This window comes from Euprymna scolopes, chromosome 3 (assembly GCF_053919585.1).
Source record: "Euprymna scolopes isolate OS-2025 chromosome 3, ASM5391958v1, whole genome shotgun sequence".
Lineage (NCBI taxonomy): Eukaryota > Metazoa > Mollusca > Cephalopoda > Sepiida > Sepiolidae > Euprymna > Euprymna scolopes.
In genome coordinates, this window is record NC_136484.1 from 80,912,253 (window position 1) to 80,936,510 (window position 24,258).

The window sequence follows — 24,258 nt, forward strand, 5'->3', positions numbered from 1 at the left end:
AAATTTAATTGAAAATAAAAACCAAAGTTATCAAAAATTTATGAACGATTTGTTAGCTTTAGCAAAAAATGTTTTTTGATATTTAAATAAGTGAGCAAAAATATTTAATAAGTTTTCCAAACGTCACGTTTTCTGTTAGTGACGTCACTTGTTTTAAATGAAATGTATTTTTGTCTATTTGTCGTAATTTTTGTTAAGTTTCACACCCCTTAAGAATTACGACAAATAAACAAAAATACATTTCATATTTAAAAGTGATTTGATGTCCAAAATATAAGGCATACCATTTTCAAAAGCCAATAATTATGACCCACTAACTGTAAATATGAGGGTCAAACGCCTTCTGAAAAAAAAAAAAAAATCCCTTAATCCTACCTCTAACCCTAGGTACGAGTGGCAAACCTCCTCCTCTTAAAACCTTCTTTAGCCCTAACAATAACGCTAAGTCTAAGTGGCAAGCTCCTCACCAAACAAAGTTCCTTGGTAAGCTACATATAAGTGTCTAAGAAAAAAAAGAAAAAAGAAATCCTTCCTCAAAGAAAAGTGCACCATTTATCACCCATAAAAAAATAAATTAATCAACTGTCCTAAAATGCTAGAATGGTCTCAAAATGGTGAATTATTTTACATTAAATTTGTTAAACTAACCCCCACTCTAAATTCTAAAATTGTTTTGTTTCTATCAAGTCTTTAGGGTGTTCACACATAATTTTCCTTAGCTCTATCATTAACCCAAGATCAGAGTGGCAACTTCCCCACCCTCTAATAATTGCACAAAGACCCTATTAAAACCACACATAATCATCTTTAGAAAAAAAAATAAGGCGCACAGGATTTATCTCTGATAAAAAAAAAAATGGTTAACTGCCCTAAAACACTAGAATAGCTCAAAATGGGGTATCATTTTACATTAAATTCTAAAATAATACTTGTTCATCTTTCATTAAAGTTTTTTAAGGTATTCACATGTAATTGCCTACAAAGGTAAATCGCATATTTTGGAGAGGTGGTCAGATGTAGTGGGGGGGGGGGGTTAACGGAAATAATAATAAATAAAAGTTCTTTCTATAGATACCAATATTGAAATATTTTAAGCCATTTCAGTTTTTTCATGTGTATTGCTAATAAAACAGCTGAGTCCAAATATTGTTTATTTCCTAAATTTTTAATGCTTTGATGTATTGTGTCATGAACACCTATAAAAAATGATTTCAGGACAGTTTAAAATTGTTAGGCTTCTGGGATGATGAAAACATTAAACATTCACCTGAAGCAAAATTGGAACGAATCACTTTGAACCACAGTTGGATAGGTTTATGTGAGAAATGCACTAATTTCATGCTTTACTTAAGATTGGAACTAATCACTTTGGCATGTGTCTGTGACTATTTGCAATAGACCAATTGTGTGGGTAGGTTTTTTTTTTTTTTTTTTTTTTTTTTTTACACAGTGATCACCACTTATCAAGGCCCAGAAACCACTCAGGGATAAGGGTTATTGCAAGTACATTACGTTAGTGAGGAGATTTGCTGAAATGTTTATTTAAGGGGGCGGTTCATTAGGAATTTGTTAACATTGGACTTGAAGACAACCAAGTTGTAGTCCGGAGGGAAGCAGACAGACGGAACAGAGTTCCACAGGCGTGTAGTTCTAAGAAAGAAGCTTTGTTCATGGAATCCGCGTTTTGATTTAGGCACAGATATAGAGTGGGGGAAATTTTTCACAGTGGATTCAGCTAGACAGATGTTTTTCATGAAAGATTGGCAAGGGGGGACCAGAGATTGGAGTTCAGACGAGCATCTGCCATGGAAATAACGATAAAACAAGGACAGGCTCGCAACGTCTCTTCTGTGGGAGAGAGGTTGCAGGGTAGAGAAAAGGGCATCCCCCACTAAGCCACAAAGTCTATTTTGTACTCTGTCAAGGCAGGATAGGCTGTTTTTAGCAGCTCCTGCCCAGATATGGCAACAGTATTCCATCCTTGGACATACTTGGCTTTTATATAGATAGAGAATTGCATCAGTAGTGAGATATCTTCTGGAGCGGTAGAAGGATCCCACCATCTTTCCAGCGACCTTGGCAACAGACTTGATGTACATGTTCCATTTCAGATCAGGAGTAAAGGTCAAACCCAGAAGCTTATCAAAACACGGGGCCTCACCCAGACGAGAGCCATCCATCACAATTGATGCCAGATGGGGATCAAAGCGTTGATGATGTAAGGATAGGAGTTTGGTTTTGGATGCATTAAAGGTAACCAGCCACATCTTCCCCCACTGAACCACACGCTCGAGATCAGAGGAGAGAGAATCAGAGAGAACTTTGTCATTTACAGCCTTTGATGTGTTGCCGTAGATGGTCGTGTCATCAGCATAGATGTCAACGAATGATTTAAGTATGTGTTTAGGGAGGTCATTGATGTAGATCAGGAAGAGAGTTGGGCCCAGGATTGACCCCTGAGGGACTCCAGCATTTATATTGCAGGCCTCCGATTTTTGTCCATCTACCACTACTCTTATGAGCCTATCGGAGAGAAATGATTTAATGATTGAGAAAACATTTCCAGTTATACCGTAGCTGGAAATCTTGTGAAGTAGACCCTTATGCCATACCTTGTCGAAGGCCTTTGATATGTCAAGAGCAATTGCCCTAGAAAGGAAGCCTTTGTCAAGAGATTCACTAATCCTGTGGGATATAACCGTCAGCACATCTGCGGTAGATCTTGCAGAGCGGAAACCATATTGTGTGTCACTAAGAAGGTTATTCCTGCTGAGGTGGTTGACTATTTCTCTATTTAATATGGATTCCAGCAACTTACTCATAACACACAGGAGACTTATTGGTCTGTACTGAGAGGGAGATGACTTATCACCTGAATTCTTAAATACAGGGCAAACTGATGAGGTCTTCCAGGGAGTCGGAAAGCACTTTTCCTTAAGGCAGCGCTTAAATAGTTTCGTAAGTATGGGAGCAAGTTCTGGTTGAAGCTTTTTTAACACTATAATTGGGATGCCATCAGGGCCAGTTGCTTTACTGGAATCTAGGTTCTATATTAGCTTGGCGACCTCCTGCACGGATATTTGTATGTTACCTAGCTTGTTCTGTGTCATAGGAGGAAATATGGGGAGTTGATGGCCTTCGTCGCATAGGGTAGAATTAGCTGCAAAGTTCTTTGCAAATAGTTTGGCCTTGTCTGACGCTGACGAGATGACCTCTGGTCCATTGATAATGGTTGGGATAGAACGCACACTTCTGTTCAAGGATCCTATTTGTTATTTGCCAAAGGTGGTTTTTATCTAAAATAATTGATATCCATGTATATAAAGTTAAGCATGTTAAATTCCAAAACTAATTCACTGAGCATTATGAATTTTAGAATACAACTCGAAAGTGTAAGTGTGGGCAATGTTGACATATTTCATGCAAAGGGCAGTTGAAAGCCTTTCATAAAAATTCAGTTCATTCCAATTTTGATGAAATGTTAATATTAGACATCAATTAATAAATATTCTCAACATTTAGAATATTTTAAAGGATGATCAGGGTGCTTAATATGAGCACTATTTCACATTTTGAAATTCAAATATTTTTTAATTTAATTGTATGGAATTTAATAAGACAATAAGATTCCTTGAATTTCAATTTCTTAAGTACCAAGTTTTGGACTTTTCACATCAAAATAGTTTAATGAATTTTAATTAAAATTAAATAAAATGATTCTAGACATAAGGTTTAGTAGTATACATATCTTCATTTTAATCTTCATAAGATGCCAAACTAAACTGTTGTGCTAATTTTATTATTACGTAGCAGAGTACCTATCTTTTGATAAGAATTCTTTTCTCTGAAAAAAAAATTCTGATATAACAAGCACTTTGTTTTGAGCATTGATTACAATTGAATAGTTCAATTCATCTACAATAATCTTAGATGTAGTGTTTCTTGCAAGTAAAACAAAGTGTCAATGTTAATTTACAATTTCATTATGATTTCCACTTCTTTATCAGCATATGAGAAAATGAAGTCAGGCTCGAAGTGAGCAGTTTTATAATTATTGTCCCCTGTGAACATATGTGTTTTACCAGTTCATGTATCTTCTGAAGTACATACATTACATCTCTTCAATCAAAGAAATATTGTTAATTGAAAAAGGTTGCCCTGATGACCCGTATTATGGCTGATGATTATTTTGGTGCTGTGTGGTTAATTTTCAAAGAAAAGTTTTCAATTTAATTTTTTTTTTTTTTAAATTAAGACCAATGAGTGTTTACCTTTAGTCAAAACTAAAATAATTTTGTTGTTTTTTGCATGACTTGTTTGTTGTGGCAACCCATTCATAATAGTTGTTTTTCCTTCACAAGATATATACGTAGACCTATTACATCTTGGGATGCTATATCTGAAGGCATGTTCAGTTCTACCTCCAGGCTACTGATTTCTTTCCAAGATACAGGTGCATTCTGGATGCCACAGATCTTTTCTTTTCTAAGATGAAGACCTTCAGAATCAATCCAGTGACAGACCATACTGTGAATGCATATGTTTCCAGACAAATATAAAGTCTGCATTATGAATGCTTCTTTAACACTCTTGTCATGATTGTTCAAATGTCGAAAATCTGAACCTCTTATCAATATATCATCTTGATAGTGGATGGCACATGGTTCATTTACAAACAAATTATCGATGCAGTGCGTGTAGATGCCAGATGACTCCAAAAATGGTAATTGTGTCTGTAGAATGTTAATGGCGAGATACTGCTTTAAGTTTTCTTCTAACAAAACTTATAAGAATGTCAATCTTAGGCCTAGCTTTTGCCCTTGCACCAAATTTTCATGCAAGTCACTGATTCTGAAAATGGTTTACAGTAATTGAACAAATCATTTAATATCATTTATTAGAATGTTTTGCCTTATAATCTGATGTTTAATCAGTAGAAGATATGTTGGGTTTTTTTTAATAATAAACAACAAAAATGTTTGAAAGTTTGTCTTAATTTTATTATTTCGTTTTTAAGACTTCAATATATTTAATTTGATTTAATAAATTTTTTACAATCTGTTTTGTTATTTTCATTTATATTTATTTCTATGCAGATAGATTGATTTGGGATACTATTTAAAAATGATGAGAAAAAATTGCTATATTTCTTTTACAAAAAAAAATGTATATTTTTTTTATTTATTATTATAGATGGCAAATGTATCTTGGCTATTCTTTATATCCAGGTTCATAGAGTTTTCAGACACAGTAAGTATCCTTATTCTTTAATTTTATCATTTTAATTATACTTTTCTATAAAAGTATAATTAAAAAAGATTTCATATTTATTTTATATTGAAAATACAGAATTTCCAAGTTTGGGAGTTTTCAAAAAATTCTTAATTTATTTTTGTTAAAATTGTCCTTTATAATAGTTTCTTTTACATATTTTTAATAAGTTTATTTTTATTTGTTGTTGGCCCTGTTTGTTATTTTTAAAATCATGTTTCTTTTTTTAAATAAGCATGTTTATCTTTTTTGTATTTGTTTATATCTTTTATTTAATAAGCATGTGTGCCTTTTTTCTTTGTAACTGGTTTTATTTTTGTTTTCTATTTTTATTTTTTTATGTTTGTTATGTTAATTCAGAAGCCAAAAAATAAGGGAAAAAAACATAATTTCGTTTTAATATTAAGAGTTGATTTTAACAGTCTATGCTAAGATTATCTTTTATAAATAAGTTGTTTTTTCTTTATCAAAAAGTGCACATTTTTTTGTGTGCATGTTGTTTGATATTGCACCATATCATAGACTGTTAAGACCAACTCTTATAATATTTATACAAACATGAAAGAAAAAGAAATTTTATAAAGAAATAATGAAAGAGATTTATTTCTGTTCCCTATTTCATTGGATAAAGGTTGAAAAATGATATCCAAGTTAAGAAAGTAAGAAACTTCAGTTGACTGCCAAGTAGTGATTAATTGGCAGGTAATTTGCTTAATCGACCACTTTGCCTATTAATTGATAATTGAATGATTTGGCGATTAATCAGCCAATTAATTACTTTTTTCTTTCCTATTAAATTCAAACCATTTCATCACTGCCAAGTAACTCATCAGATAGCTTTGACACATTAACATATCTGCTAATTTAAATTGTATTTTTCTTTTATTAAATTGGAGAAAATTGTCAAAAGAGTGTCTGGTGAACTTTGTAAAAACTAAGGGAAAATGAGCAGTTGGTGAAGGTTGTTCAGGCAATGTATAAAAATGCTACAAAAATGTTGTTCAGGCAATGTACAAAATGCTACGTTAAAACGCTTTGGATAATCATAATAATTTCAAAGTAGTTCTACTAAAATAGCCATATTTTTCAAACCAAAGCAATTAAAAATACTACTGTTTTGTTCGGAAATGGATATACTTTCAAATGAATTAATAACTATGAATGTACATTATATATCTTAAGAGTTTTAAGCAAATAAAGTGATGAAAATGTGAACGTCATAAAATGTAATGACCCCCCCCCCCAATTTCTAAAGGCCCGTACCGTGATTGTATGAAGAATTTTGTCATGAAATTTGGGAACCAATCAGAAGAGGTGTTAATCTTTATTTTTTTTATCTGGGAAAATGGTCATGTCATTCTGTTGCTCCAGAAGATATTTTACTCTCGAGGCAATCTTCTACATATATAAGAGCCAAATATGCCTTAAAATGGAGTACTGTTGCCACATCTTGGGAGGAGTTGTCTGGAGTATTCTATCCTAACCATAAGAGTTTAAAACTGGCTTCAAAACCCAGTAGACAATACCCTTTTCTCCTCTCTACAACCTCTTTCTGACAGAAGAGATGTTGTGAGCCTGTTTCTGTTCTACCATTGTTTTCATAGTTTTCTGAGCTTCATTCAATGATCCCACTCCCCTCCAAACTCTCACAAAAACACTCAAGCTACTACCACTACCAACAAATTTCCATACTCTCTATCAGCAACTAAATCTAAACAAAAATTCCATGAAGAAAGCTTCTTTCATAGAACTTCCCACCCGTAGAACTCTGTTCCACTGGCCTGCTTCCCAGCTGACTAACCATTTTGTGAACAAGTAATTGCTATCACATCTCCTTAAATAATCCAATTCTTCACAATTTCCACTAAAAATAAAGTTGTCGCTTCAGTGACCACCTTACTTACACTCATTAACCCACATCTTTGAGTAGCCTTCGAACTTTGATAAGTCGTAACACTGTTGTAAAATAAAAACCAAATACTAAATCAACTCAAATAAAATTCCATGAACAATTCTTCTAAGACACAAATGAAAAGTAATAGATTCAATACAGAACTCTGATGTACTTTAATATTAAAGCTGTCACTAAATGTATTATTTTCAACACACTTTGTAGCATTTTTGTACATTGCCTGAACAACCTTCACCAACTGCTCATTTTCCCTTAGTTTTTACAAAGTTCACCAGACACTCTTTTAACAATTTTCTCCAATTTAATAAAAGAAAAATACAAATCAATTTATTAAGACATTTCTCTTGCATTTGTCTCAGTTTTCACAGAACTGAGAAAATCTAGGTATAAAAGCAAACTGGATTTTATTTATACTTATCTGACTTATTTGCTGTTCAGTTATTCTCGCAGTAATTTTCAGGACATGATTAATCAACTTCTTGCTTCCTTTTTTGTCTCTTCAATATATTCCACTCTCCTGCCATACTTCCTTCTCATCAACCTTATTAGTTACTGCAATAAGTCCGTCATAAACTTCATCTTTTACATCTTCACTCAAGCCACATTGTGGAGCATAAGCTGATATAATACATCTATCAATAATTCCCAGGCCTAACTAATGAAGCAACAATTTCTTTGGCAAAATTTTACTTTCTTCATCAATGTCTAGAGCTATATACTGATTCCAATGCATCTCTAATAATTTGATGCTGATTTTGTAAAATGATTTGTTTTTGTCCTCAAAATACAATTTCCAATATAATTTCTTCATTGGAGCCAAATTTTTTTCCTTGGAACATACTTTTGAGGTTTGCAAATAGCCATTATGGTTGTGGGGAATTTGGAGAATAAGGTGGATATGTAAGTAATTTAAAGTACAATTCATGTAGTTTTAGCATCTGTTGCGAGTTGCATTGTGAGACTATAAAATAAGCAGAAATTCCCAAGAGGAAAATTTACATGTGTGAACGATAGAGAGAAGAAATCTTTATTGAACACAAGCAAAGGATTATGGGATATTTATGAACAACGGGAGAAAATAAAAAGACGAGTTATTGAACTTTCAACACCCCTACATTCAGCACCCTTACTTGCCTTACAATGTTATTGTGTTTTTATTTTTTTTTATTGTATAAAACATATCGTAAACAAATTTAAAGTCTGAATAAAAGTCCTTTGTATTTTTCTAGTTTTGCTCGAGTTGGAGGTTTTGTCATGTCAGCTAGCATATCTCTTGTGGGACAATAAATTATCTCTATACTATTATTTAAGGGCGTCGCTTATTTTATATCAATATGCTTACACCTTTGTTGGTGTACAGGGTTTTTGGAAAGCGCTAAAGAACTTTGATTGTCCTCAAATATCTAAATGGGAGCATATTTTTGATATGGGTCCATTTCTATGAGTAGATGTTTGAGGTACATACCTTCTTGAACAGTTTTTGCTAGTGTTACGTAAATCTCATAATCGATTGAGGCATGGAGGTATACCATTTTCATATCGATTTGATGTATGATGAGAACGTACTGGGTAGCCATATGCAAACCAATATGATGTTGGCTGTTGGAGAGAAAGTTTCTGAATAATCTACTCTTTTGGTTTGGTTATAACTCCTTGCGATGAATCTTGCCTTGTATTTAGGGAAAACCATCACAGTTTTCTTTGATTTATTACACTCACTGTCATTTTGCCTTTGGGTAAGGATGTTAACTAGTAAATATTATTTTCTTTTAAAGAATCGATTTCCCCCTGCATTACTTTGATCTAGTGGTGTGCCGCTGGGGAAGTAGTAACTTCTTTATAGGTATGTAGTACACCATATGTAGCTTTGTAACAGTAGTCAACGTTGATTAGTGTATGATCAGTTTCATTGTGAACAACTGTCACATAGGTAGCTGGGCGGTTTGTTCTCCCGCCTTGGGTATCTCTGGGTATAGCTATTCTCTTCCATGGCATTAGTTAGTTGATCAACATTAGGTCATTTAAGGTCTTTTGTTTTAAAATTTTTCATTAAGGGAAAGATTCTTACCATTGTCACTTAGTTGATAGGTTTGCGTGTGTTGATTGATGGTATTGTCGATGAATTTAACTTGTCTATGCTTATATACTTTTCCATTTTCTGCGTATTAGACTACACTGCGTATCAAATTTACATTTTTTATATTTAAGGAACGAATTGATAAAAATCCATGAAACTTTGAGAAAATGCTTACAATACTATTCAGCTACTCCAGTCAGAAAATAAAAGTATTTAAAGCAGTATTAGCGAAACTATGGCAGAAGATTTCAGTGTGTCAAGTTATTAATGAGGTTGACAAAAAAGACAAAAAAAACACAATATACCCATAACTTGTTTATTGAAATAATTTTCAAGCATTAAATGAACCAGGAAAAATGCTTAGAACACAATAACTACATAGCAATTTTTATGTTGACATAATTACTAGAGGGTATGCGATCTTTTTTTATGAATGACTTGTAAAAGAGGTTGGTCCACAGAATTAGTCAAATTTGTGTTTTTGTCAGCAGTTATTCCTCGCGATACCTCTTGGAGAGCACCCTACAACTCGCGGTACCTCTTGGAGGGCATCCCACAACTCGCGGTACCTCTTGGAGGGCATCCAACAACTCATCTTTGCTCTTAAATTGGTGTCCACTTGGTGCATAGAGAAATCGTTTCATGATACTCCAAAGGTTCTCAATTAGATTCAAATCTGGTGAATTCGAAGGCCACTCCATCTTCTGTAGCCCAAAGAACCCCAGTTGTTGCAAACATTCTTTGCTTTTGTTTGCTGCATGCGAGGGAGCAATATCCTGCATAAAAATAATGATTCTTCTGAACGTCAACCTTTGCTTCTTCAGTTCAAAGTGCTCCTTCAGAAAAGCTATATAAGCATTTGACATCATTTTTACACCTTCCATGAGCCAACTAAAGTACCTCCGATAATCCCAGCCCAAATCATTATCGTACCACCACCTTGTTGACGCCTTAAACGCTGATGATGATTGTTGTCCATCTAGGAGCCATTCTTTGCTCCGGCCATCAAGAAGTACATGCACTTCATCCGTGAACAAAACTTTGGAAAAATCCGTTTTCATGTTGTCCTCTTCCCATTTCAGTTGGTTTTGTATGTGATGTTGCTTTAATGGAAGTTTTGTCACAGGCTTAGCAGACTGTGCCACTTCTGAAGAAGATGACATCGAGTACTTTTTGAGACATTCTTCAATGCAGCTTGGTCAAAGACTTCTTGACTTGTCTGCCCAGGATGCTTAACAACTTCACGTTTAATTTGGAGTAAAACAACTCTGGATTTACCTTTATTGGATCTCTTACGTACCTTTGGAGGATCCTTGACAAAGTTCTTCACAGTTTGATGGTACCTTGCTATCATTTTCGATATTTCGAGGGTAGTTTTACCTTTTGCTAGCTGTTCTGTAATAGTACTCTTTTCATCAAACCACCTTTACAACCCATTTTATTGACGAAACAAACTGCCTTGTTAATAATTTGACACACCTCAAATACTGTGGATTCAGCAATTACGATGGCAAGTGTTTGCGCGGAACAGTACGAAAATTTTACAGTACGCGCAGCTCAGCATTGCCAATGTTTCCAAAGTTTTTGATATGAAACTACCGGTAAGTTTCTGAAACTGGTAAAAAAATGTTATCTCGTTAATAATTTGACACGCAATGTAAGTATGCTGATCTGTTTCTGTCATATCTGATAAAAATCCTTTTTTGGCATTTTGGGTCTAGTTTTCCTCTTTTATTAGAGTAAGCATAATGCACCAAACCGAAGATATGCATTTTTGAGGGATCGGGTTTTCTCTCAATTATTTCATGATAGGGAATCTGCTTTAAACGGTTGTTGAAGTACCTGTTTCATACAGCTGAAAATGTCGTAACAGCATAAGCCCATAAAGTTTTGAGTAAGCTGCTTTCCATGATCATACATCTTGCCAATTCCTCTTGGTGATTCCATTTTGGTGAGGCGAGTATGGTGCTGAGGTCTTGTGTCTTATGTTGTTTTGGCGGAGTAATTTTTGGAAGTCATTTCACTTGAACTCCGAACCATGGTCCGATCTCAGTATTCTTATTTTGCCATAGGGAGAAATATTTGCAATGAATTTTTCGGCAGCGAGTGTAGTGTCGCTTTTATTTTTGATAAAGCATATGAACACAGCACCAGAGAAATCATTGGTAAATGAGACAGCATATCTGTTTCCGTTTAAATCTACCGGGTCTATGGGGTCGACTAGGTCTGAGTGGACCAAATGTAATATAGTAGTCGCTCATTTGTCAGAGTGTTTATTCCTACTTTAAGAAAATTTTCCTTGAAGGCAGATGTCAAAATTTTTGTTGCTCGTGTCTTTATTTTTTATTTTCATTCCACTGTCCACATCTGACAGTTTCACTATATCATTGTAGTTACAGTGGCTGAGTATTTTATGCCACATGTGAATATCATGACATTGATGACAGCTGTTTTCAGTGATTTCATCTTCCGTAGTCATTAGGTAGTATAGTCTTTTGTGTACATATATTTTAATTTTTGCACCCGTTTGAGTATGTTTTCATTTTCTTTAAAAATAAACATCGCTCCATTTTTGGTCGCAGTTTTTACAAAAAATATATCCTGTGGGTAGGAGGGTATAAGTAATGCCATTTTTAGAGTAACTGTGACACAGTTTTAAATTCATGTCTGTACTTTGGCATCTCCTCTTTTTAGTGCTCTACCGCTAGTTTTTGTTCCACTAAATCCACATAGTGGTTTTCTGATTGGAATATTTTATCAAAGCTTTTAAGTTTCTTTGCATTTCGAATGATACGGGAAGTGGCTCCTCATCGACTGGTAAGTCTGTGGATGATGTCAGCTTGTGTACATAGTAGTCTTCCATTTTAAATGCGAATGTATATTCTTCGCTATCTGCTACCTTTTTCATAGTATTTCTTCATTTGTAGCAGCAGGATTCTTTCTTGTGATTGGTGCTTTTGCAATAGTTACACCATGGCTTTTGTCTTTTGTCATTGTTAGCACAGTTTTTCGATAGATGCCCTTTTCCATTACACGTAAAGCATGTGGTGTTTCAGTGATCATAGTTATCATTCGTCGAGTATTTCACAAAAAAGAGTTAATTTCATGATGTTCAACTGGTCTTTGTGTTTTATTATTTCTTCAAAATTGTGAAGTTCGGTTTTAAATTCCGAGAACGATAGTTCCTTATTGCTGTGGGTTAAATAGATAGAAAAAGGGTTGCAGTAACTAGGTTCTCCTTTTAGTATCATGGCAATGATCAAGGCATCGTCCACTGTTTGTCTGGCATTCCTGAGATCCATTAAAGTGGTTTCTGTTCTTATTGTGATGTCTGTGATGCTTTCATCAACTTTCTTTTTGGGAGATTTTGGTTGGGTATATAAACAAATAACCTGCAGCTTTCTTTTTCCTGCATGATGTTTGTGTAATATTTCAAAGGCCTTCCTTCCATTAAATGCAGCTTCTTTCATTATGAGGGATAGGCTTTTATCATTCAGGAATTGTATGAGTTTGGCATAAGCTTCTTCATTTCTCTCATTATTGTCTCTGTCTCCAATGAGATTTACACCTAAAATGGCATCTTTTAGACCGAGCATATGAAAATGGCCTAAGAATTTAATTTCCCAAATTTCGTATTTTGCTTCATCTCTGTCAAATTATATTGTGAGTGGAAAAGATTATAAAATGAGCAAAAATTCCAGGGAGGAAAATTTATAACATGTGTAAATGATAGAGAGAATAAATCTTCATTGAACACAGGATTATGAGATATTTACAAACAAAGGGAGATAATAAAAAGACGAGTTATCGGACTTCCAACACAAGCTATTAGATTTTCAACAGCATCTTCAATATGGAAGAATCGTAAATCGTAAAAGGAAAACAACATCAAAAGAAATCTGATGAAAAAATAGCCACAATCTGACAAAATGAAGAGAGTGAGGAGGAGAGAATACAATCATATAGCAATTAGAAATATTAGAGAAAGAAAATTTTCACAGAAAAGTTGAAATATTGACAATACGTATTGAATCTGAAAATGAGAAAAATCTAATGAGAAATGAGAAACTCCCTAAAGGCTCACAACTCCAGCTAAGTAGACAAACATATGAGAAACTGCAAGACATTTCACTATGATGATGAACTGTGATTAAAATAAAACTACCATTTTAGACTCATGATTGTGTATGGGATGTTGGCTGACATTTGTACTTGACACTATAAATACAGTCTTTGTTAAACAGATTGAGAAATCAGTATGTGGAGCAATAGAAGTTATTCTTTTACTTGATTTGACACAGGTATTTTCACCATTTTTTTTAAACTAAAATAATCAATAAACAACTTAAAGTGAATGTGCATTCAATTTAAATACAAATTTTAAGTATGGGCCAATTAAAATTTGCTGCTGGTAAAAAAATCTATTTTCTTTTACCAGAAAAAAATAAAACTAAATTACACACAATTTTATCTTCACAAATAAAAAGATAAAAGGTTTCATTGATACATGAATCAACACAGTTTAAGACTTGGTTAGGATGATGTGACTATTTGGAGACTATTTTGAAATCTTGGTGGAACGATAAAATTGTCCTCCTAAAGAAAACAACACTAAAGCTTTATTTTAAAACTTTTATTGAAAAAAAATCAATTCAGGTAAGTTGATTATGTAATAGAGTTGACAATGTAGCTGCCTTCAGACTTGGTCACCACTCTACTCTAGAACTGGGAGCATGCCTTTTTCACAAGTGCTGGCAGGGCTTGGCGGATAGCGGCAATCAGGTTTGCTTTGGTGTTGTAGGTGGTCATGTTGGTGATGTTCTCAATGTATGACCAAAAGAACTAGTCCAGCAGGTTCAGGTTCAGGTTAGGGGAGGGGGGTGAAAGGAAGATACAAAATTGTAGCACTCCTTCTGAAACCAAGCCTGGATCTCTTTGGACTTGTGGGCCGGTGCCAACTCCTGCTGCCACACCCAGAGTCTGCCAGCAGTCACCTGATTGCATCAGGGAATCACTACACTCTTCAGCACATCCAGGTACATTTTGATATAGACTTTCAAGCTGACTTGTGTGTGAGATGCTTAAATCTCTGACAATCTGCCGAATACGCTGCTGGGTAGTTTCATCAATGACTGTCTGGTCCTTTTTGATGAACTCCTTAGTCCGGTCTTCCTGGCAGTGTCCTCAGCCTTGGGCTTCCGCTCTGCTACTTCCAAAGGGCCATTCAATGCATTGAGCTGTGCCCTGAAGCATTGAACTGTCTGAATTTGCATTTTGAGGGTGCTGGCAATGGTCCTGTTGTCATAACTTGGATCGGTAGAGAGCATGAGTTGTACAGAGGCACATCTTCAATTTTGCTCTTTGAACATTGTATTACCTTCAGACAGGATAGAAGGCTCCTATTGCTCTTGGGATTTGTACACAACTGGTCAACTAGTAGATGGTCTACAAAAAAAGAAAACCGGTTTTCTAGGGTGATAATATTATCGTTCCACCCTGTACTTTTATGTTAGCTATCTTCTGTTTCTTCCCCAAAAGCCCATCTTGAAGCCAGTTTTCACAATGATGTTGTCATTTGTGTTCAGTACATGTCCATACCAGCAAGATAATTTTCGTTCATTTTTATTTTTAAATCAACAGCACATAATGGTGTTGAATATGGACATTTTAGATATTGTCGAGTCTGGTCAGACTTGAAGTGCAACAAAATATTTTTGTCTCTATGATTACTACTTTTCATGTTGCTTTCTTTTGTTATCAATAGCAGTACATCAAGCATTTGAGTCAATACTGAACTATAGAACACATAAGAAACCAGTAACAGTGCACCAATTCAGCCGTGCAGCATTGATTTAAACTGTAATTTTGATTTAGCAATACACATGGACGATAAAACGCTTTGGATAATCACTTCTGCTAAAATAAAAGCGCTTTAAGTTTTCAAAATATGAGGGGCATGCAATAAGTAATGCTCCTGACCCACTTCCAGTTGTCTGATCTAGCTGAAATTTTGCATGTGCAATGATTTATATCTCTACGGGTTATGTGGCAAATTACATCTCTGAACTAATTGTGGTTTCTGTTTTACAGGTGTTTGAACTGAGTCAGGTGTGAAATGGAGCCTGTTGAATGTCGCAGTGATCCGGTTTTTGTATTTGAAAGGACGCACACCACAGGAGACTTTTGATGAAATGAAAGAAACTTATGGTGATAATGCTCCATCATATGACCTTGTAAAACGCTGGTATTGTGAATTCAAACATGGCCGGAAGTCTGTGGAAACAGCTGCTAGATCTGCCCCCCCCCCTTCTGCCATTGATGAGGCATCTGTTCATCAAGTTGAGGCTGCCATTTTGGAAGATCGGCATATTACTATTCGCCAAAAAGCTCAAGATGTCAAGATTAGTACAGGGTCTGTGGAAACTATAATTCATGACCATTTGCATGTGTATAAGGTGTCTGCCAGATGGATTCCCACGTTGCTCACACCATTCCAGAAGCGAGAATGCGGAATTTGGAGATGTGCCAAGAAGATGAATCAAAGTTTTTCCAAAGACTGATTACACAGGATGAAACCTGGGTCCATCACTATGATCCAGAGACCAAAGCCCAGTCAATGCACTTGGACTCACCACCTCCAAAGAAGGCAAGGATGCAGCCCTCTGCTGGCAAGGTCATGCTCACAGTCTTGTGGGACCAGGACGGAGTAGTGATGACAGATTTCCTGGCAAAGGGTACCACAATTACAGGAGCCTATTATGCTTCACTTTTGAGGAAATTAAGGGAAGCTATCAAAATCAAGAGGCGGGGCAAGATCAGCAAAGGTACCCTCCTCCTGCAGGAGAACACTCCGGTCCACAACTCGTATGTCGCCAGATCAGAATCACGGGAATGTGGTTATGAAATCCTCCACCATCCTCCCTCCTCTCCTGACCTTGCACCCTCTGACTTTCACCTCTTCCCAGCCATGAAGTTGTTTTTGAAAGGAAAGCATTTCCCAGATGAGGCAACCTTGATTTCTGAAGTCATGTCGTGGTTGGAGGACCAACCTGGGGTGTTCTACAAAAATGGTCTCCAGAGCTGCATCAAACGATGGGAGAATGCATAACTGTGGGTGATTCCTATGTAGAGAAAGACTAATAACTGTGCCAAGTTTCGTTGGTCTACTCCTATGGGAAGTAGGTCAGGGGCATTACTTATTGCACGACCCTCGTACCACCGTTTTGTTCAGAAATAAATATACTTTCAAATGAGTTAAATAATAACGTACATTATATTTTAAAAAAGTTTTAAGCAAATAAATGATAAAAATGTTAACATCATAAAACAGCGTTTTTGGTAAGATTTTGTACCCCCCCCCCCCCCCCGATTTGTAAATGTCTGTATCGTGTTTGTAGTAAGAATTTTTTCATGAAATTTGGAAACTAGCCAGAAGGAATGTCAATTTTAATAGTTTTGGGTGTCCGAAATATATTTGACCACTCGCTTTTTTTTGTTGTGTTAAAATAGCATTACAAGCGTATGCAGTATTTTCATGGACATCAGCAATATTACATACCTAATGTGCTTCAACAACTCATATCTTTTTTATTTGTTGGTCAACTTTTAAAAGAATTACATTGATGTTAATTTATTTTTCTTTTATACGTTCAAAGCTTTTATGCTCCAAGTTAAAAATTAAAAAACGGTAAAAAAATGACAACAACAAAAAGGGATACAGTTTTTTCAATGTTTACATTTCATACGTTACGTTTGGATACATACGCACGGGGTTGAATTTAATTGGATATGGCTGAAATTTTACAGGCTATATAAACAAAGAAGTCCATCTCTACTGGTGTTTGATTTTTATTTTTACGACCAGTTACGACCGAGCAAAGTGTTAAGGAGAGGTGTGGGCGAACTGTGTCCAGGCAAACAAAAAGAACACAATGGAAATCCCAGGCGATCAAAGGAACAATGGGTCAATCCCAGGAAAAGTGACCTAGGCTGCATCCAGGCAAGCAAGAAGGAAACAATGGAAATCCCGGGATTTAGAACAACCTAGATCCATGATGTCAATCGGTCATGGGTCAGACCAAAACCAGCAAAAGTGCAATAAACAAGCTGGCAAGAAAAAGGTTAATAGTGGTACCAATAAAAAGAGAAGAGAGAAAGAAAGCCAGACAGACAGACAGAAACGAGACACAGATTAACACAGAAATCTGCGATCCACCCTCTGCCACTAAACTCCACTGCCGTCATTTGTTGTAATGTATATAGTAAATAAACAAAATCTTATTATAAACAAAAGTGTCTCGTGTTCATTTTAAAATGAAGTGACTATCCATTTTGTATAGCCTAGATGATCACAAGCCAGACATATATGTAACATATGTTGATGAAGAATATTTCAAAATTGATGAGATAAATCAGCATATATCATCCATTTTCATATAGATATTCCAGAATTATTTTCATGTATAATATGTAAATATTTGATAATTATTAATTGCGCAGAAATTTCTTTAAAATGTTATCTTTTATAGAAATCTAATCTGCTTAAAGAAAAACAGTCGCTAAGCACGTCATGCACTAAGCTGACTAAAGTATTCTTAAAAATAGAAAACTATCTTACTAGACTAGTCATTTTTTATTCTGAGTTCGTCAATTTAAAAAATTGTTTTTAGGTTTTTCAAATTTGATTTCCAAACAAAATTGAAAATTAGACTGGTCCCAAAATGCATAAGTTCTGGTCGACTATGGAAATTTCCATCTTTTACAGAAATCCAAAATCTATATGAAAAATTTTCTTTGATTGCTGAGATTAATTCATATCTACTCAAATTTTTTTTTCTTTGAGGGGAGTAGTAAATACCAGCCATGAATGCTCTTTATGCATTCAATGGTTACCCAGATTAAGCTCTCCTTTGGTGAAGAGGCAGGAAAATGCCTATTCTCAGTAAAGCTATATTTAAATACTACTATAATACTTAGTTTTGTTCATTAATATACACCCACTGTATGATACCATGCGCCAGTTTTAAAAAAATTGAAATTTTTACATCTGAATTTATAACTCATGGCTTATGGTAAAGAGATACATCAGATTTGACTGCATAATCAGAAAGAACACACAATTTTACATAAGACTGCTAAATTTTATGAGAATAGCTTGAAAAATAAATAAATGGTGGTGAAATTACCAAATTTCTTTTGAGGTCCAACTTTTTCTAAAGAAAATTATCCACGGAAAAGCCTAAATTTTGGCACTTAAAATTCTCATAACTTTTGATGGTATTTGCATAAGTCAAATGGTTTTAAGCATCTTTTACCTAGCTCTTTTCATGCAAGTTGATAAAATCATAACTATCTAACAAGAAAAAATCAACTTATAATGCTAGTTAAAAAAAAAATTTCAACATGACTAGTTTGGAAAATTTTGAAAAAATTTGTTTTCGGACACCCACTTTTAAATAAAACAATCTTTTTACTATGTTTATCCGTTGAAAGCATAATAGTATATTTTGCCTTATGGTACGTAGCAATTTAAAAACATGATATCGGGGAAAAAAATCGTTTTTAGTTTGAATGTAGATTGATGTAATATTAGCAGCAGTAGGAATAGCATGGCTAGCAGTGTCAAAAACCGACATTAAAAATGCATGATAAAAAATTGAATAATTTGACCTCCTATCTTTTGAAGCTAATAACTACTTGAAAAATGTAATTCAAACCCTAATTTTTATTTCAATTAAAGGAGCAAATATCAAATTTAAAAAAAAATAACAGGTTTAATAGCAAATTATGCAATATTTGTTTTTTTTTAATCGGTTTTCTTTAAAAAAGATTTAAAGAAAATTAATGAATTTTAACTTTCTTCAATAAAATATATGTATATATAAATTCCAAAAAATCTCTTACCTATAAACAATGCTATTCAATGGGTACTTCCAGTCTTCATTATTAAAAATTCATCCATATTCATATTTTAAATTCAATGTATTTTTTAAATAAAAAAAGGTTTTTAAACAACTATTTGAAAAGGCTGCCATTACATCTGCATTTTTACGGTGTTAGTGAAATGCTGAAGCAGTGTTTGTTCTTGTTTTGAACTACGGATGGACAGAAGGATGTAAAAACCACATGTTCGCATTAGCCATCTAGCCTTGTGCGTGAAGAAATATGTGTCACCATAAATGCAAAATAGTCACATTTTACTTTTGAGTTTTTGCCTTTAAAAAAAAAAAGAAGTCGGAATTTTTTTTCTTTTCTCAAAGAAATACATGGATTTTTGATTTAATATATTTTAGTTCTTCTTTATCGAGTGAATTTTTTTTTAAAAATATACAAAAGAAGAAAACATTGAATGAAATAGAAAAATTGTCATCAGCGTCTCGTATTTACTTGACAATCTAAGCATAACATAAGCTTCCACTTAAAAAAAAAAATCAACATGGTTTTTTAAAAAAAAGGTTTTTAAACAACTATTTGATAGTTCACAGATAAATTTCCAAAGAACACTTTTCTTTTTTTTTTTTTTAAATTAGAATATTTTATTTATTGATCTTTTATCTTCAATTTGTGATATATAAAACTTTGGTGAGTAAATTATTTAAATTTTAATAGACATTTCAAAATGGGGGAGGATGAATTTAAAAGAAAAGCGTTTGTCTAAAATATTATATTTGGTTTCTTGGAAAGAGCATAAAATTTCACATTGACCCTGAAAATACCGTAAAAATTTAACCAATAGAAAAATTTTGATAGGTTTAAAATTTGAAAAATATTTAACTCAGAAAATTCAATTGATTTCATTACGTAAAAAAAATGGCTGCTTGAAAACATGCCGGCACTTTGTAAACACTGTTTTTAAAAAATAATATTTCTATTATTTTTTAAACAACTTTAATAGTTTATTTTGGAAGTATACTCCATAAAGAAAATAAACAACCCACTTAAAAAAGAGAAATTACAAGTTTTTTTAATATTTTATTTGCAGTTTAAAAAATTTGGATAGTATTTAAAAAATATTGGATAGTATTTAAAAAATATTGTTTCACTTTGAACAACAGGAGATGTGAAATATGATTTTTTTTTTTTTTTTTTTTTTTTTTGCTTCACGTGTATCACGTGTTATATTTTTTTTTAAATTTCTGTCCTATGTTTTCAGCAGATTATTATTGAATGGAAACTAATCTACCTGATTATATATAAAAAGAAATGCAAAATCGATATTTAAATATTTGTCAGAGGTGCTCAGGAACAAAAACAGTAGAAAAAGACATTAAATGTAATTAAAAATAAAAATCAAATTCATTCAAAATTTGTGAATAATTTTTCAACTTTGGCAAAAAGATTTATGGTACATCTACAGTTTATCGCAGAAAATGGAGATGCCATTTTTTTAGGCACCTGAGTGAGAAATCAGTATTTTGAACTATGAGCAAAGTATAACAAAAAAAATTTCAAAAGTGTTTACTAAAATTATATTTTCTTATGCAAACTTTTCAATAAATGTCTTTACACTTATATTTTCGTACATTTTTATACAATGAATTTTTTTTATACAATAAATTTTTTAAATGGCATTTGCCTAGTTTAAACAATTGTGAATATGTCATTTTCATTTTCTGCTTTTAATTATAAAAATATATCTGTTTTTAATAATAAAAAAATATGCTTCATGAAAAACTTTCCCGTTTTCATTAATTAAATCAAAACATTTCCAATTAAACAATTATGGATATGTTTTCTTTCACTTTCTTTATTTACTTTTTTTCATAGTTCTTTCCAGAAGTAATTAATATCTAGTTTAATTTTTTGTTATTTATTTCCTACTACATAGTTTAAAATACTGATTTCTTCCTGATTCTAATGACAAGTGCCCGGAAAAAATGGCTTCTCTATTTTCAGCAATAAACTGTAGGAGTACCCTTTTTTTTTCTTTTTTTTTTTTTAAATATTTAAATAGGTGGGACAAAAAATACTTTGTACTTTACCAAAGGTCACGTTTTCTGTTAGTGATGTCACTTGTTTTAAATTTTTGACTGTTTATTGTAATTCTTGTAAAGTTTCACAATAGATGTCAAACACTCTCTTAACAACAACAAAATCTTACGTCTAACCCTAGGTACGAGTAGCAAACCTCCTCCTAAAACCTTAGCCCTAACAATATCACTATGTCTGAGTGGCAGAGCTCTAGGTGTATCAGAAGCCATCATTAAAAATGTGTGATAAGAACTTTAATAATTCAACTTACTATCTTTCAAAGCTTATAACTACTTGAAAAATGTAATTCAAACCCTAATTTTTTTTCAATTAAATGGCAAGACCAAATTTTAAAAAATAACAGGTTTAATGGCAAATTATGCAATATTTGTTTTTTTAAATCAGTTTTCTTTAAAAAAAGATTTAAAGAAAATCAACAAAATTTTACTTACTTCGATTATAAAAAATATATATACCTTCCAAAAAATCACTTACCTATAAAAAATACTATTCAATGGGTACTTCCATTGTTCATTGTTAAGAATTTATCTATATTTATACTTATATTCCATGTCCTTTTTAAATAAAATACTTTTTTAAACAAGGGTTCCAAAAAAACGCGAACCCAGATTTTTTCACTGTTCAAATAAAGGGAGACAAACGTCTGATTTTCTTCGAGTTTATCTTCCGGCGGCTTCGAAGAGCCACAATTAATGTTTATTTCTATTGCGTGCTGTAAACCAAAATTAGTATTTTGGGGCCACCTTAGGTGAAAAATGAAGACATTCACTTATCAGTTTTCGCTTTTAAAAAAAAAAACACTCTACCGATTTATTTTTTTTATTCTCTTAATGAAATACATGTGTTTTTGATTAATATATTTTATTTCTTCTTTATTGAGTGAATTTTTTTTTAAATATCAAAAAAAAAAAACATTGAATGAAATAGAAAAAATTGCCGTCAGCGTCCGATATTTACTTAACAATTTAAGCATAACATAATCAATGTGGTTTTTAAAAAAAAAAGGTTTTACACTTTGGGCTTTACAGGTAAATTTCCAAAAAACACACTTCTTTTCTTTTTTATTTTATTTATTGATCTTTTATCTTCAATTTGTGATATATAAAACTTTGGTGAGTAAATTAATTATTTATATTTTAATAGACATTTCAAAATGGGGGGGGTGAATTTAAAAAAAATCATTTGTCTAAAATATTATATTCAGTTTATTAGAAAGAGCATAAAATTTCACATTGACCCTGAAAATATCATAAAAATTTAACCAATAGAAAATCTTTGAGAGATTTTTAAGGTTTAAAAATTGAAAAAAATTTAACTCGTAAAATTCAATTGATTTCATACGTAAAAAAAATGGCTGCATGAAGGCATGCCGGCACTTTGTAAACACTGTTTTTAAAAAATAAAAAATAATGTTTCTATTATTTTTTAAACAACTTTAATAGTTTATTTTGTAAGTATATTCCATAAAGAAAATAAACAACCCACTTATTAATTATGAGTTTTTTTTATATTTTATTCGCAGTTTTGTGTTAGGGGTGTCAAAAATTTCTCCCAAATTCTGATACACCTAGCATAGCTCCTTACCAAACAAAATTCCTCGGTAAGCTACATATAAACGTCAAAAAGAAAACTTTTCCTTAAAGAAAAATGCACATAATCAATCTCCCATAAAAAAAATAAATGGGTCAACTTTCCTAAAACGGTTTCGAAATGGTGAATTATTTTACATTAAATTTATGTGAAATAAACCCCCACTCTAAATTCAAAAATTGTTTTTGTTTTGTTTCTGTCAAGTCTTCAGGATGTTCACACATAATTTCTCTTCGCCCTATCATTAACTCAGTGTCAGAATGGCAACCTCCCCACTTTCTCATAATTGCACAAAGACCCTCTTAAAACCACACATAATCACCTTTTAAGAAAAAAAACCCCAAAAAACTCCCAGGATTTATCTATCATAGAAAAAAAAAATGGGTTCGCTGCCCTAAAACGCTGGAATGGTTTAAGATTGGAAATCATATTACATTAAATTTCCAAATAATCTTTTGTTTATTTTTGTTTTACATTAAATTTCAAAATAATTTTTTTTTATCTTTCAAAGTGTTCTATAAAGGTAGGATCACATATTTTAGAGAGGTGGTCAGATGGGGTGGGGTGTTAATGGAGTTATTAATCTACATTAATATCAAAGAAATATTGCAATATATTCATTTTTAAACAGTCCTAGATTTAGATTTCAGTTTTTTGTGCATAAAATGCCTTACAATTCAGCTTTGAGTTCTCTAACTTCTTTTCTTTTAATGAATACATGACATTTTTAAGGAATTGCAGCATATTTATGTACATTTACTGCAGATTATTTGGAAACCATTAATTTCTGGAGATTTTCAGTAGCATATCCTGGTTTCTGGCACAGAAATACACTTACATAGCAAATTTCATTGCTTAATCTTGTGTTTTAACAAAGATATAGCATTTTTATTGAAAAAGTAGTGTAAAAAATGTGACAAAACGCATATGGTCCTAAAGAGGGGAAAATATCCAAAAAAATAGTCATAACTTCCTTAATTTTAATTGGATTTAAAAAATTTTTTAAAGATTCTTTCTTAGCTTATCAAGCTCTTTCTATGTATGCCATTATTGAAATATGCTAAGCCATTTCAATTTTTGCATGTGTATTGCTATAAGTATACTATAGTCACTGTTGATAGTTAAACTGAAATATTTGAAATCACTCATATTGGGAATATCCAGGCCATCTAAGTAGATAGTTCTTTTCTAATTTTCATTGGTGGTCAAATACTGATGTTCAATCTTAATGTCATTTTAGAATTGCAATTAATTGATTTTATTCATGGAAACCAGCATGATTTGTACATACAGAAGTATCTTAAGGTACAGGTAACTGAAGTTTGGTGACTTGTCTCGTATGAAAACAATGCATTGCTATCAATCATGTATAGATTGAACTGAGTCATATGAACATCGATACAAGCCTCCATATTCT

At 32.8% G+C, this 24,258-nt stretch overlaps 1 protein-coding gene across 5 annotated transcripts in view; it reads left to right on the top strand.

Annotated features, from left to right (window-relative positions):
• LOC145256502 (very long chain fatty acid elongase AAEL008004-like) overlaps nucleotides 1–24,258 on the top strand; it is a 462,810-nt gene that overhangs the window by 98,822 nt on the left and 339,730 nt on the right. For 3 of the 5 annotated variants that reach the window (XM_080115480.1, XM_080115471.1, XM_080115490.1), the window contains exon 5: nucleotides 5,194–5,250. The exons of the other annotated variants lie outside the window; for them this stretch is intronic. In XM_080115480.1, the coding sequence (XP_079971606.1) occupies nucleotides 5,194–5,250 (57 nt within the window). The remainder of the gene's footprint in view (nucleotides 1–5,193; nucleotides 5,251–24,258) is intronic. 5 annotated transcript variants of the gene reach the window in all.